The 12,657-nt window shown below is 48.2% G+C and overlaps 1 protein-coding gene across 3 annotated transcripts in view; it reads right to left on the bottom strand.

Moving 5' to 3' along the window:
- The window catches only part of NOTCH2 (notch receptor 2), a 131,157-nt gene extending 120,897 nt beyond the window's left edge, over window positions 1-10,260 (bottom strand). For 2 of the 3 annotated variants that reach the window (XR_009449787.1, XM_059673550.1), the window contains exon 1: window positions 9,927-10,254. Coding sequence is in view for 2 of the 3 variants with exons in the window: in XM_059673550.1 (XP_059529533.1) it covers window positions 9,927-9,999 (73 nt within the window). In the remaining variant the exon portion in view is untranslated. Of the gene's footprint in view, window positions 1-9,926 lie in introns of all 3 variants that reach the window. The other variant, XM_059673551.1, reaches the window with a different exon arrangement.
- Between the last annotated feature and the right edge of the window lie 2,397 nt (window positions 10,261-12,657).

Genomic DNA, 12,657 nt, shown 5'->3' on the forward strand with positions numbered 1-12,657 from the left:
AGCAAATAAACGTATATTCACGGAAAAGAAAAACATAATAAAAAGTAATCATCAAAATTACAGATGTCCTCAAACTTCATTGAATCCCCACACTTTCTGGACAAACAAACGCATGTGAAAACAAAGAATTAAGCAAACGTTTCTTTGCAGCTTACTACATTTCCCATTTTGAGAAGTTAACGCATTTGCACTACCTAGTTTTCTAACTATTGATGTTCAAAAACTCAACAGAATATATTAGCAAATAAACAGTATTTAATTATTCTTATTTGAATCCTGGGTAAGCATGCCAACATAGCAACCTCTCCCTGTTACGTGCTAGTTAAAATAGGCTATTTCATCTTTGAAGCGTAAAAGCCTTCCAGAATCTCCTCACAAAAGAGGGATGAGAGTAAAAAGAGATGAAAAAGAAGCAAACAACAATTTAAAGTACACCTGCCTCTGAACAAGGTAGTGTACTTCAGACTGTAACCACAGCTTCTCATACAACACTTCAGCAAGCACAGCTGGATTTTAAAGGGATGCCATTTGTTAAAAGACAACATATTATTAGGAAGACAATATCTGACTCCAATCAAAATATTATCATCATGTGTTCCTTACACACACACTGGTTCTTCATATGCATAAATATATATGAGGGCGGGACAGCTACTCTTAACCCCGAAACAGGTTCTGCAACACCCTCTGACCCAACCTGTCTGAGACAATGGGTCTGTCTTGGCATGATATTTAGCTGATGTATTCAAAGCACCAGAGCCACTGCCCAGCTGCCAATATCCTGCAAAAGGAACTGAGGTGAAGACCAGAAACTGCCCGAGGGCAGGCCTCTGGGGACGGTGCTTTGTCCACTGGGAAGAGACACCCGCCCCTCGCTGCCTGGCCAGAAGACCCAGGGCACCAGCACTGGGCCAAGGCAACCGGCCTGCAGTCCCACAGTGGCAAGGGACAGTAAAAGGACACCCCCACCCAGAGTTTGCTCAATCCAATCTGGGAAGGCCCAAACTTTGAGGAGCTGGTAGAACAGGGTTTTGCCAAGACAAGCACAAGAGGGTGAGGGAGATGTGAGTGTGATTAGTCAATGCCACCCACCTTCGGCAGCAGCTCTGGGTGTGCCCATGCCGCGCCTCAGTCATTGCCTGGCTGTGACGAGAAGTTCCTTCAGTGACTGTCACTGGGAACCAGATCTTCCAAACGAGATATTTCCACCTTAACTTGCCCTACATCGGCCTTGGCATCCAGGCTGAGAACACAGCCTTCTCTCTTGCCACAAACCCACTAATAGACATAATAGACACCATGACATGTGCCAAATTTATATTTACACCCTCACCAGACAAAGGGGTCTCTGTCTTTCCCCAAGCCAAGTTTTTGTATTTTTAAATTACAGTCGAGAGAGAGAGAGAGAGAGAGAGAGAGAAAACAGCACACAAGCCCAGCAGGGGTGAGCTGGGGGTCGTTGTTCTGTGGTGGATGGCAGTCTCCTCTCCCAGCCCCTGCAGCCCTCAGTCACCCTGACTGCAGGAAACTGCTCTTAGAGAGTGCAGAGAAGTGACTGCCTAAATGCTAAATGACCGGACGTCATATTCCTAACTGTGTGCTCATTTGTCCCCACGATGATGTCAGCTCCTTGGGAGCAGGACCCTACCTTCTCCTTGGTCAGTGATTCCCACACATCCAGAACAGAATACCCTGTACTCCCTGCCACATGACGCTACGGGAAATACACAAATTACGGGTGAAAACACACCACAATCCTCCCCCACATACCATTCAGAGAGCTGCCAAGATGATCAATCTTAGAGCCATTAGGTAGGGCTCCTAGCAGAATACTACATGGAAACATGTATCTACATACATAAATCAGATAATAATTTCTCCGCTTTTCTCACTCCAACCTATAGCTTTTATCAGCCCCTTTCTTGGCTTTACTCTTCTTTTTAAGGTCTCCATCTATTTTCTGCCACACAGCTGCTGTTCCCCTCAAAAAGGAGAGGGAGAGACTGACATACCTGGATATGGGGTTGGGAGGACAAGAAGAGATAAAACAAAGAAACTATACTTATATGCATAGCCCATGGACAGGAGCAATAGGGTAGTGAAGACGTCGGCGGGTGAGTAGGGGCTGGGAGGAGGGGGGTAAGGGGGAGAAATGGGACATATCTGTAATACCATCAATAAAAAATATATTTAAAAATAAAAAAAAACTTACGTTCACACAAAACCCTGTATATGAATGTTTATGGCAGTTTTATTCATAATAGCCCAACACTGGAAACAACTCCTATTGTTCTTCAACAAGAGTGGGGGGAAAAGGAGAGAAAGAAAAAGAGCAGGTCTACTGCCAACCTCCTACCACCACCACCAAGCCCCAGTTTGTCCCATCCAGAGGTCATGAGCATGGCCCTTCAGATCTGAAGCCACTTCCTTCTTCTGATCATCAGTGTCTCCGTCAGAGGGGCACTCCTGGGCCCCTCCTTGCAGACTGCTCTGTGCTGCTCAAGAGGTCCTTGATTCCTCCTTCACTCTCCTTTTTTTTTTTTTTTAATTCCATTTGCTGCTGCAGCCCAGATACCCCAAAGCAGGGCTGCCTGAACGAGTGAGTGACCTTTGCATCTTCCTGCACTAACACATCTGAAGGAAACCCCTGGCAGGAGACATGTGTTCATGGGTTAGCAAAGCACACAGCCTCACAGGCAGCAGCACCCACAAGGACTGAGGACAGGGTTCCTCAGTGGACACCAGAACGACTGCAAAACACCTATGTATTGGGGCACTGTGGCTAAGATCCGGATGGAGGGATAAGGAGGCTTCCACCAGTCACACATCACACACACACACAGCAGTCCTACAACTTGGGAGAGTTTTTATATTTCTAAACTACAGCTGAGAATGAGAACAGATTTTTTTTTTTTTAGCCAAAACAACTTCACTAACCTTGAGGAGATAACCCGGGCAGCTCCCTTCTGTCTAAGGACCTAGGCACTGGGCAAGAAGCAGACACTTTCAAGGGGGGAAATAACCACAGGGCCCAGTCAGAGCGGCCCACCTCTCCAGCACCACCAGAGAATAAACGCACAAAAACTAAGCAGAACCCCTGGGCGTCTTCCGTCTCACTCTTCAGTGATTCCAAAACTCCCCTAATATCAACTTACCTGGCTGTTTCTGAAGCATGCATGTTCTCAGACACTATCCCAGACCCACTGAGTCACAATGTCCAGGGGAGCACCCCAGGGGGGATCATCTCTGTGCTCCTTACTGGGTTTAGCTCCTTTTACAGAAGGGTGGGTGTCAGGTCAGGAAAGGGCACCCCTTTTGGATACTGTCAGCCACGCGAGGCTCATGACTTTATGAGGCAAATTCCTGAGAAGATGCAAGTCAGAGTAAGATAGATTCCATGAGAAGATGGCGGCAAGTCATACTAAGAGAGATGACAGATGAATATATAAAGATCTTTTTAAGAATGCGAGTTGCCAAAAGATGGCCTGACCTGCCTCTGGAGGCAGGGAGCTGTCTACCACAAGAGGTGTAGGAGCCGAGAGAAGGTAGGCTTCCTCTTGACCAGGATGTTGTAAGAGGATTGCATCCAGCAGGGGATGGACAGAAGGACTGGGTGGAATTTAAAGTCCCTGCCAACACATACGTCAACGAGGAGGAAAATTTCAGCTACCCATTAATTAGTGAGAAGAGATAGCATAAAAGTCCGTAGGTGGGGTCAGCTTTCCACAGATCTTTTCTCTTCAAAGGAGAAAGGAGCATGAAGACACACCCCTGACTCACCGTCAGCCTCTCCTCCAGAATGTCCCTGAGGTGGAAAGGACAGAGCTGGAGTCATAGTTGCTGTGACCAAAACCTGCTGCTCACTGACTCTGCATGTTGGCCACACGCCAGACAGGCTCTATGCACCAGCATGTGTCACAGGCCCTGCCCTCAAGGAGCGAATCTGGTGGCAGAGAGAGCTCACACACTTTATGGTTCTCTCTCTCTCGAAAAAAAATGTTTATTATTATCTCACCTTTAGCATTTTGGTCAGTGGCAGTGGTTTTCCAGGAACTCTCTTGGTGGGGGAAAAAATAAACAAACTTTTCTAAACATACATATTCTCAGTCGAGTATGACTTTGCAATATCCAAATCACAATGAAAATAAAAACACCTCAAAAAGTCATCTAAACATAAACTTAGTTAACTCTAATTTTTAAGAATTTAAAAATACTATTCCAATGGTCCCTAAAATGATCAAATGACAATAAGGTATGGCAATTTTGAACAAAATAATAGAAATTGCTGACCCAGTAATATAGTAATACAGGAAGCGACTCAAGTGAGAGGCAGGGGGTGGATGCCAATGCCTGTGAGGCTAAATTCCAACGTCAAAGTGACCTTTATAAATTGCAGAAGTGATCAAAAACAGACAGAGAGAAGAAAACAGAGAGAGAGAGAGAGAGAGAGAGAGAGAGAAACTCAAAATAGCAAGTTTAAATAAAATATCTGGGGAAGGGAAACATTTGGTTTCCCCCCAAATGTAAGGTAAGCAATAACTCTTGCAAATACTGTTTTCTTAAAATTTGGAGTACCATAGTAGTGCAAAATAAGAAAATAATTAAAAGTAGTTGTTCAATTGAACAAATATTTATTGGCAGCCTATTAGAGGTCAAGCCACTGTCTAGATACAGGGTAGGGGTGGGAGAATCAGACTAAACACATAAGTGAAAAGACAATGTCCCCTCCTCAGGAAGGACACAGTAACAATAAGCACTTGAGGATGTGCGAAGTGTTTTTCTGTACAGGAGCTCATTGGTACAAGAGATGCAAGTGGTATGGAAAGTCAATGAGGTACTGGACTGAGAACCAGAAGAGAGAGATTCTAGTCTCAACTCTATCGTTGGCTCAGTGTCTATGGACAAATGGACCAAAATAGCACCCCTCCCACAAGACTACAAGACTCATTAGTAACAGACCTGGAGAAAAATTCAGTGTTCTGGCTCCTAGTCTAGTGATCTTTCCAAAATATTATACATATATTTTATGTATAAAATGCATACATAAAGAGAGAAAAGGAGAAGAAACCTTTTGACTTTAAGTCATTTGCCGAGAAAGGGAAGAAGAGAGAGGAGACGGAGATTCAGGAAAGAGTAGGAGGGAAATGAAAGGTTTAAGTTGTGACATCAAGATAGAAATATAAAGAAAATAGAGGCCCAATGCACGATATCTGTGCAAGGGGCTCGGCCCTCACAGACCCAGCTTCCTCCTGGCCTCGAGGCCTTGCAGCCCCGCCCACTGGTCATAGTGGAAGGTCACCCAGAAGGTTGTTCCCCATCAGGTCTAATGAGCATATTAGCTCTTTATTATATAGGATTACACTTTGATTGGTTGAACAGATAACTGGATGACTGGACGACCAGACACTTAGCATATTAGGCTTTTATTATATAGGATAAGGAGTGTCAACACATTATATGGGCAATGTAAAATCTCTTATATTCACATCCAAATCATGGCTTAGAGTTTTTTAAAATATATTTTTATTTAGTTCAGAAAGGAAGGAAGAGGGAGAAAGAGAAACATCAATGATAAGAGAGAACCACCGATTGGCTGCCTCCTGCACGCCCCCCAATGGGGATCGAGCCCACAACCCCGGCATGTGCCCTTGACCCTTCAGTCTACAGTCCGATGCTCTATTCACTGAGCCAAACCAGCCAAGGTTAGAATTTTTTTACTCTAAAACCATTAAGGGCAAATGAAGAGAAGGTCCAAAATGATATAAATGAATGAAGCGTGATGAAAAAGACATAACAGAGAAGAAAAAGGGAGTGGGGAGCGTATAGTAATATCTTTCAAATATATAAAACCCTTCTAAAGAGACAATGGGGACCCACTGTGTCCCCAAGAAGTGGCATTATACTCTATAGCTTGTATGTCGAACAAAGGGTTAAACACGGGAATGGCTGACTAAGATTAGGTTCATTCTAGAAGTTATTAAAATTAAAAAGGAACGATCCTATACACATACTGAATGCAGAGTAATGAACTATCAGTGGGTTCCAACTAAGTTACTGTATTAGAATCACCTGTACGCCTTGAAAAATACAGATTCTCAGACCTACTGTATCAGATCTCTGGGCGTTGAGTCCCACTATCACCCCAGCTGGTTTAGATGCAGCAGGGACACCCAGCTTTGTCCTATCACAGTGGACAGGGTAAGGAGGAGGACCACAAGGAATGGCACCAGAGAGTGGGAACTAGATCAATGCAAATTTTGTGGGCGAAATAAAATTTCTGTGGGTATGATATTTTTAAAGTGTACTGCAAGGCTGCTCTGAAGCATACAAACATATGCCACTGAATTTAAACATGTCTAAAGGTCCCAAGGTCAGCCGCTACCATTCAGGTGAACCAGAAGTTACCCCTCCATGCTGCAGGAAGACTACAGGGGCGGCAACAGCGTGGGAACGGTGCAGAAGAGGTGGGCCAATATTTTTAAAAATCAAAACATTGGGAAACAAAAAAGAGCGGCTGAAAGCAATCATTCTTCCTTCCCTGCCCCCCATCCCCCCCACCGCCGCCCCCGCCCCAAAGGAATAATAATATAGAAAGAACAGGAAGAAAGAAAAAGGACAACAGTTTCATCTCCATCTGAAAGAGAAAACAAACACAATTTTGCTCTTTGTGATATTTTTTAAAAGCAAGAGATGCATGCAGCTGAGAAATTATCTAGCAGACAGCAAAACCAGGGAGTCCCTTCACATGGCAGAGCAAAAGAAAACAAGGAGCAAGGGGTGGTCTTGCTTGGCTGTTTAGACAATCAGACAGATGGGTTGACAGCTCCTTGCCTTAGGAACTCCCTGATGTTTAAATTAACAACTGGCCACAAGCCAACTACAGGAACACTCAAAAGTTTGGAAGGGTGTGTTACAATTGGTACCTTGGCAAAACACAATGATAACAGAAGATGAAGAAGAGTCGTTAGAAAGCGTCACTGCCAGACTCTGAAAAGATTTAAGATTTTTACCAAGAAACAGGTTTTTAAATCTCTTCTGTTGTAGTTTAGCATCTGTAGAACACTTGCCTAAAAACCAAACTATCTAAATTTTGTCCTTTGAGCTAACTGACGAACACTCAACTTGTCCACCTAAAACAGTGGTTCTCAACCTTCCTAATGCCGCGACCCTTTAATACAGTTCCTCATGTTGTGGAGACCCCCAACCATAAAATTATTTTCGTTGCTACTTCATAGCTGTAATTTTGCTACTGTTATGAATCGTCATGTAAATATCGGATATGCGGGATGTATTTTCATTGTTACAAATTGAACATAATTAAAGCATAGTGATTCATCACAAAAACAATATGTAATTATATATGTGTTTTCCGATGATCTTAGGCGACCCCTGTGAAAGGATCATTCGACCCCCAAAGGGTTGTAACCCACAGGTTGAGAACCGCTGGCCTAAAAGCTACCTAAGAACAGCAATACCTCATCAATGCAGAAGTAAAAGAGAGGACATCTGTCCAGCCGGAGTGGCTCAGTTGGTTGAGGGTGCACCAAAAGGTTGCCGGTTCTATTTCCAGTCAGGGCACATACCTGAGTTGTAGGTTAGATCCCTAGTCCAGGCATGTACGGAAAGGCACCTCATCGATGTTTCTCTCTCACATTGAGGGCTCTCTTGCCTCCCTCCCTCCTCTCTCTCTCTCTCTCTCTCTCTCTCTCTCTCTCTCTCTCTCTCTCGTCCTCAGGTAAGGATTAAAAAAAAAAAAAAAAAAGAGGACATCTTTCTATGTACTGAGGTCCTAGAATGAGAGGAGCCCTGTGTGTCAGGATAGTTCTATTTTGGATGTATCATTTCACACTTAATTTTGCAAGTCGCTCTGCAATCATCTTTATTACTCCCTCCAAGTCTCCAAAGTAGGTTACTTCTTTAGTTCTATTTCGTAGGCGAGGAGACGACTCGTCATGAAGATGAAGTTATTTACTTAAAACAAGTTGATGGTCGACCAAAGATTGTGACCCTCAGACTAGCCGGCTGTTTCTATTCCTCTCTAGCCTAAATCTACCCTTACACTAAAACTCTCACTTCAAGAAAAAGGAAGGGCAAAAAATACCACGGTATGCGTTTGGTTAAATAATCCCCAAACAACAGGTTTGCTTTATCATCTCACAGACTCCTCGTCCACTTCTGACATTGAGAGGGGTCTGGAATGTGAACTTTCCAAAAAGGATCTGGTTGGTGCTGAACAAGCCAGCACTGTGATAACCTTGTTCTCTTTAAACATCTGTGATTGGCATGTCGAGTGCCTGTTAACAATGAACAAAGAGCAAATTTTTCTGAACCTCATCATCTTCTTAACCTTTTCTTTGCAAAGGTCCATAATAGCTCAGGTACCCGTTTTTTGGTTTGTGTGTGTGTTTTTGGTCAAGGTAGGAGATTCCTTCAGACTAGGCTACTTTCAGTTCAACACACATACACAAGCCACCTTCCTGCTGGAAGGAAGCAAGAGTTCAGAAAAAATAAAACACAGCCCTGCCCTGAAAGGGCGTCACGAATACCTTCTGACTGCCATGGGTTAACTATACATTCTCCTTAATGAATCCTTTCGGCTGGGTAACTTCCTTCCCATGTTATTGGTGAGTTCATACACCAACAGAGCTGGATTTGAACCCGGGATTACAGAGCTGGCTGGGCTCCAAAGCCCAAGCTCTTTCCACCAGCGGTTCTCAACCTGTGGGTCGCGAACAATGAAAATACATCCTGCATATCCGATATTTACATGACGATTCATAACAGTAGCAAAATTACAGTTATGAAGTAGCAACGAAAATAATTTTATGGTTGGGGGGGGGGGGTCACCACAACATGAGGAACTGTATTAAAGGGTCGCGGCATTAGGAAAGTTGAGAACCACTGCCAGTCTGGAAAAAAAAAAAAATGGAATCTGAGATCTTGGGTGAGTGAGGTGGGTAAAACAAAAAATGACTCGATTTCCTTTCCTTGGTCCCACCGTGTGCAGAAAGACTTGCAAACAGCCATCAAGAGGCGTCCTAAAGGAAGCACTTCTGAGTTCCCGGCTCCCTTTTCCTCACCTTCCCGGGCCCCACCCCCACCCCACCTGCCAAAAGAGCAGCAAACTGGGCTGCCAGGTTGGTGGAGTTGGTGATCGTCACACCACATTCCTGGGGCCGGACACAGGCTCTGAAACAGCGCCCGAGCTCCGCGCCTCGGAGAGAACAAACAGCGGTTGAGATTTTTAAATCATGTGGCCCAGCATGCAGCCACGCCAGCTTCCCTGCTGCTCCGAGCCTCCACCTTCCCGAGGCTCCACCGGCACAACACCCCGGATTCATCGCGACCAAGGACTCGGGGTGTCAGGACCCGGGCGCACGCACCGCCAAACCGGGGCCCCATCCAAACCAACCCCACCCACCCGGACGGTGTGCCTCCCCCTGGGCACACTCCGCGCGGCCGGGAAGGTGAGAGCCGCTGGGCTGGGAGGCCCTGCCCCCGCTCCTCCTGGCCGGGACCTGGCATTCCTTCGCGCGGCCCCTCTGCGGTCCGCAGCGGCGAAGGTTGGTCACGAGCAGCCCGCCCTCGGTTCCCCTTCAACCCCGGGAAACGCGGAACCAAAAGGGCAAGACTGCCCGACACCCCGAACTCCAGGCTCGAGAAAGGGAGTTTCTGAGACTTGCTCCCCGGCCCGGGGAGGCGTGTGTGTGGAGCCACCCGCCGAGGGGAGCCGGCGGCGGGGAGCGCGGGGGAGGGGACGCGCCCAGGATGTCCAAACTTTCGGGAACCGAGTGGCCTCGCTCCGATCCCACGACAGAGCCCGGCCCTTCTCGCACGGAGGGGGCGGAAGGGTCCCCCCAGGTGGCCGGGCGGGGCGGGGACGGCAGTGCGCGGCGTGGAGGCAGCACCCCCCGCCGGATACTCACCACGCGCGGGGGCCGCGCGGCACAGCCAGAGCGCCAGCAGCACCCACAGCCGAGCCGGGCGCAGGGCGGGCATCTTCTCGATCGCCTCCTCCACCGCCGCCGCCACCGCCGGGGCAGATCCACATGGGGAGGGGGTCCCGGTCGAGGAGCCCCCACTTTCTCTCCCCCTCTTCCTGCTTCTGCGGATCACAGCGCCGCGCTGCACCGCGAAACTCGGGCTCCACTCCCTGCACCCCCAGTCCGCCGTCCCCGTTCCCGGGCCGCCGCCTCAGCCGCCGCCCGAAGTTTGGCTGCAACTTTCTGGGCTGTGCAGCGAAGCAGCCTCGTGTGTCCTTCCGCCTCGGCCGCCTCCTCCCACCTCAAGCCCCGCCCCCTGTCGCCAGCCCCGCCGCGGCCTCGGCACCCAGGGGTTTCCCGCAGGAAGAAGCGCCGGCCGAGCAGCGCGCGGAGGGATCTGCTGGGAGCTCCCCGACACGCCGGCCGCCCCCGGCCCGAGGCGCGGACCCGCGCGCCCCAGCGAGCGCCATGGACGTGGGGGCGCCCGCCGAGCCCGGCCTCTGCCGGAGGCTGTCGCTGCACCGCCAACACGAGGGCTTCCGAGACCTTGAACTTGCAGGGACGGCCAGGCCTCACCCAGGGAGCTAGGTACCGTCCCCAAACCCACACAGCCGCACGCTCCCGGGCTCCCTGAGGGAAGGCGGTGGAGGACCCGTGCTGTCAAGGAAATGGGGGGCAGGGCGCCAGAGCCCGTTGAGAATGTGGGCACCCTTCGCGTACTCATTCATTCACTCGTTCACGCGTTCGCGCGCGGCACAGTGGGACGGCACTGAAGACGCCCGAGGCACCAGCTGCTGCTGAGCCCCGGGGGTTTGCGGCTGACGGCGGCGGGACTCGGGGCAGACCCTCACGGAGGAGCTGGGATGAGGGCAGATCTTACTAGTGAAAGGTCAGCCCCCTGTGTAAGGACCAGGGCACCAGCGAGGGCTATTCCTTGTAGCGTCGTTTGCAATGGCCCCAAATAAGAAGCAGCCCAGATGCCCACCCATAGAAGAACGAGGGTATATTTATCAAAGGAGACGCAGTACACCAATGGGAAAGACTGAATTCACATATGTCACTAGGGACACATCTTAGAAAACAAGATGGTAGTGGGGAAAAAAAACTCATTGCAGAGGAGATATAAAGTAGGCCATATATATATAGAGAGAGAGAGAGAGAGAGAGAGGCCAGATTATTATGACCACCACCCCATCAGCACAATGAAGTGAATTAGTTATGCAAATAATAATAATAATAAAACCTTGAGAGTATTTATTTGCTTAGGAAGTTTTCAATATTCAGTATTTTTGGAAGTGTCAATGAAGTACTGATGGGGTGGTCATAATAATCTGGCCACTCAGTGTATACACACACACACACACATATATTTAAGTTTTTTCATAACAATACAAAATAGTACTGATGGATGCAGACCCCCCAGTGTGTCGTAAAACAATAGAACCAGAATATTGGTTGCTTCCCGGTCAGGAGAGTGGGGGATGTGATCAGGCATGGGTACTAGCAGGCTTGTTATTTGTAAGAAAAGGGCTGAAAGCAACAACCACAAGAGTTTGTGTGGGCGCAGCACCCCAGGGAGCGCCACCATGAGAGCGAGGGGAGCAGCAGGGGACTCGGGCTCTGTTACCAGCAACAGGGGCCACGGAGGGAAGGGCGTTTGGGACCGTATCAGGCAGGACTTTGAATGGCAAGTTGCAGACGGAGAGGAGTGCCCAGCCAGGCGGATCCGTTGGTTGGAGTGTCTCCACACACCAAAGAGGCCGATGGTTCAAGTCCCCGTCAGGGCACATACCTAGATTGCGGGGTTCCATCCAGGTTGGGGCGTGTAGGGGAGGCAGCCGATGGATGTTTTTCTCTCTCTTCCTCCCTCCATCTTTCCCTTCCCCTCTCTCTCTCTCTCTCTCTCTCTCTCTCTCAAATCAATAAATATATCTTCGGGTGAGGATTTGAAAACATTTTTAAAGGAAGGTTGTTCTGATAATCCTGTAAAAAATCATCAGGAACAGAACGTGAGCTTTTGTTCACCAAGGGCCAGTCGGGTCTGTGAAACAGTCCAGGCAGGTGTGAGTTGATGAAGGCCCGAATTAATGAGGTGGATGTCCAATGAAAAGAAAGGGATGGATATGAGACGATCTTGGAAAAAAAGGGGGCGGGGGGGGGGCGGGCAGAGGGAGACTGGCAACTCTATGTGACTAGTTAGATGTGGAGGTTGTGATCCTGTTGGGAAGGGAAATCCTATTCACAGAGCCTTCCCTGGCTCCTACAGGATAAAGTCCATACTCCTAAAAATGATAAATACAAGGCTTTTTCTTCACCGAGTCCCCTCGCTTGTCCTCTCTGCCCCATTGTGAACTTTACACAATGACAGTATTGCATGACTCAAGATTCCCCCAAACGTATCTTCTTGGTTCCCTTGACTTGGAATGACTCTGGCGGTTCCCTTCCCTCCTGCTCTTGGTGAACTTCTAATTATTCCTCCTTCAGTCCTGAGAAGGCTTTGCCGACACTGTCACCAGTTCCTCCCCCTCGCAGACAGTCCCTCCACTGGACTCCTCCTTTATCTTACACTGTGTCTGTTTTTCACACAGGACTGTTTGTATTTCTGTCTTTTCCACTAGATTAGGGGGTCCTTATGGACAAGGACCATGGCCTTATTCATTCCTCGTGTCTGTCA

The sequence above is a fragment of the Myotis daubentonii genome, chromosome 18 (assembly GCF_963259705.1).
Source record: "Myotis daubentonii chromosome 18, mMyoDau2.1, whole genome shotgun sequence".
NCBI lineage: Eukaryota > Metazoa > Chordata > Mammalia > Chiroptera > Vespertilionidae > Myotis > Myotis daubentonii.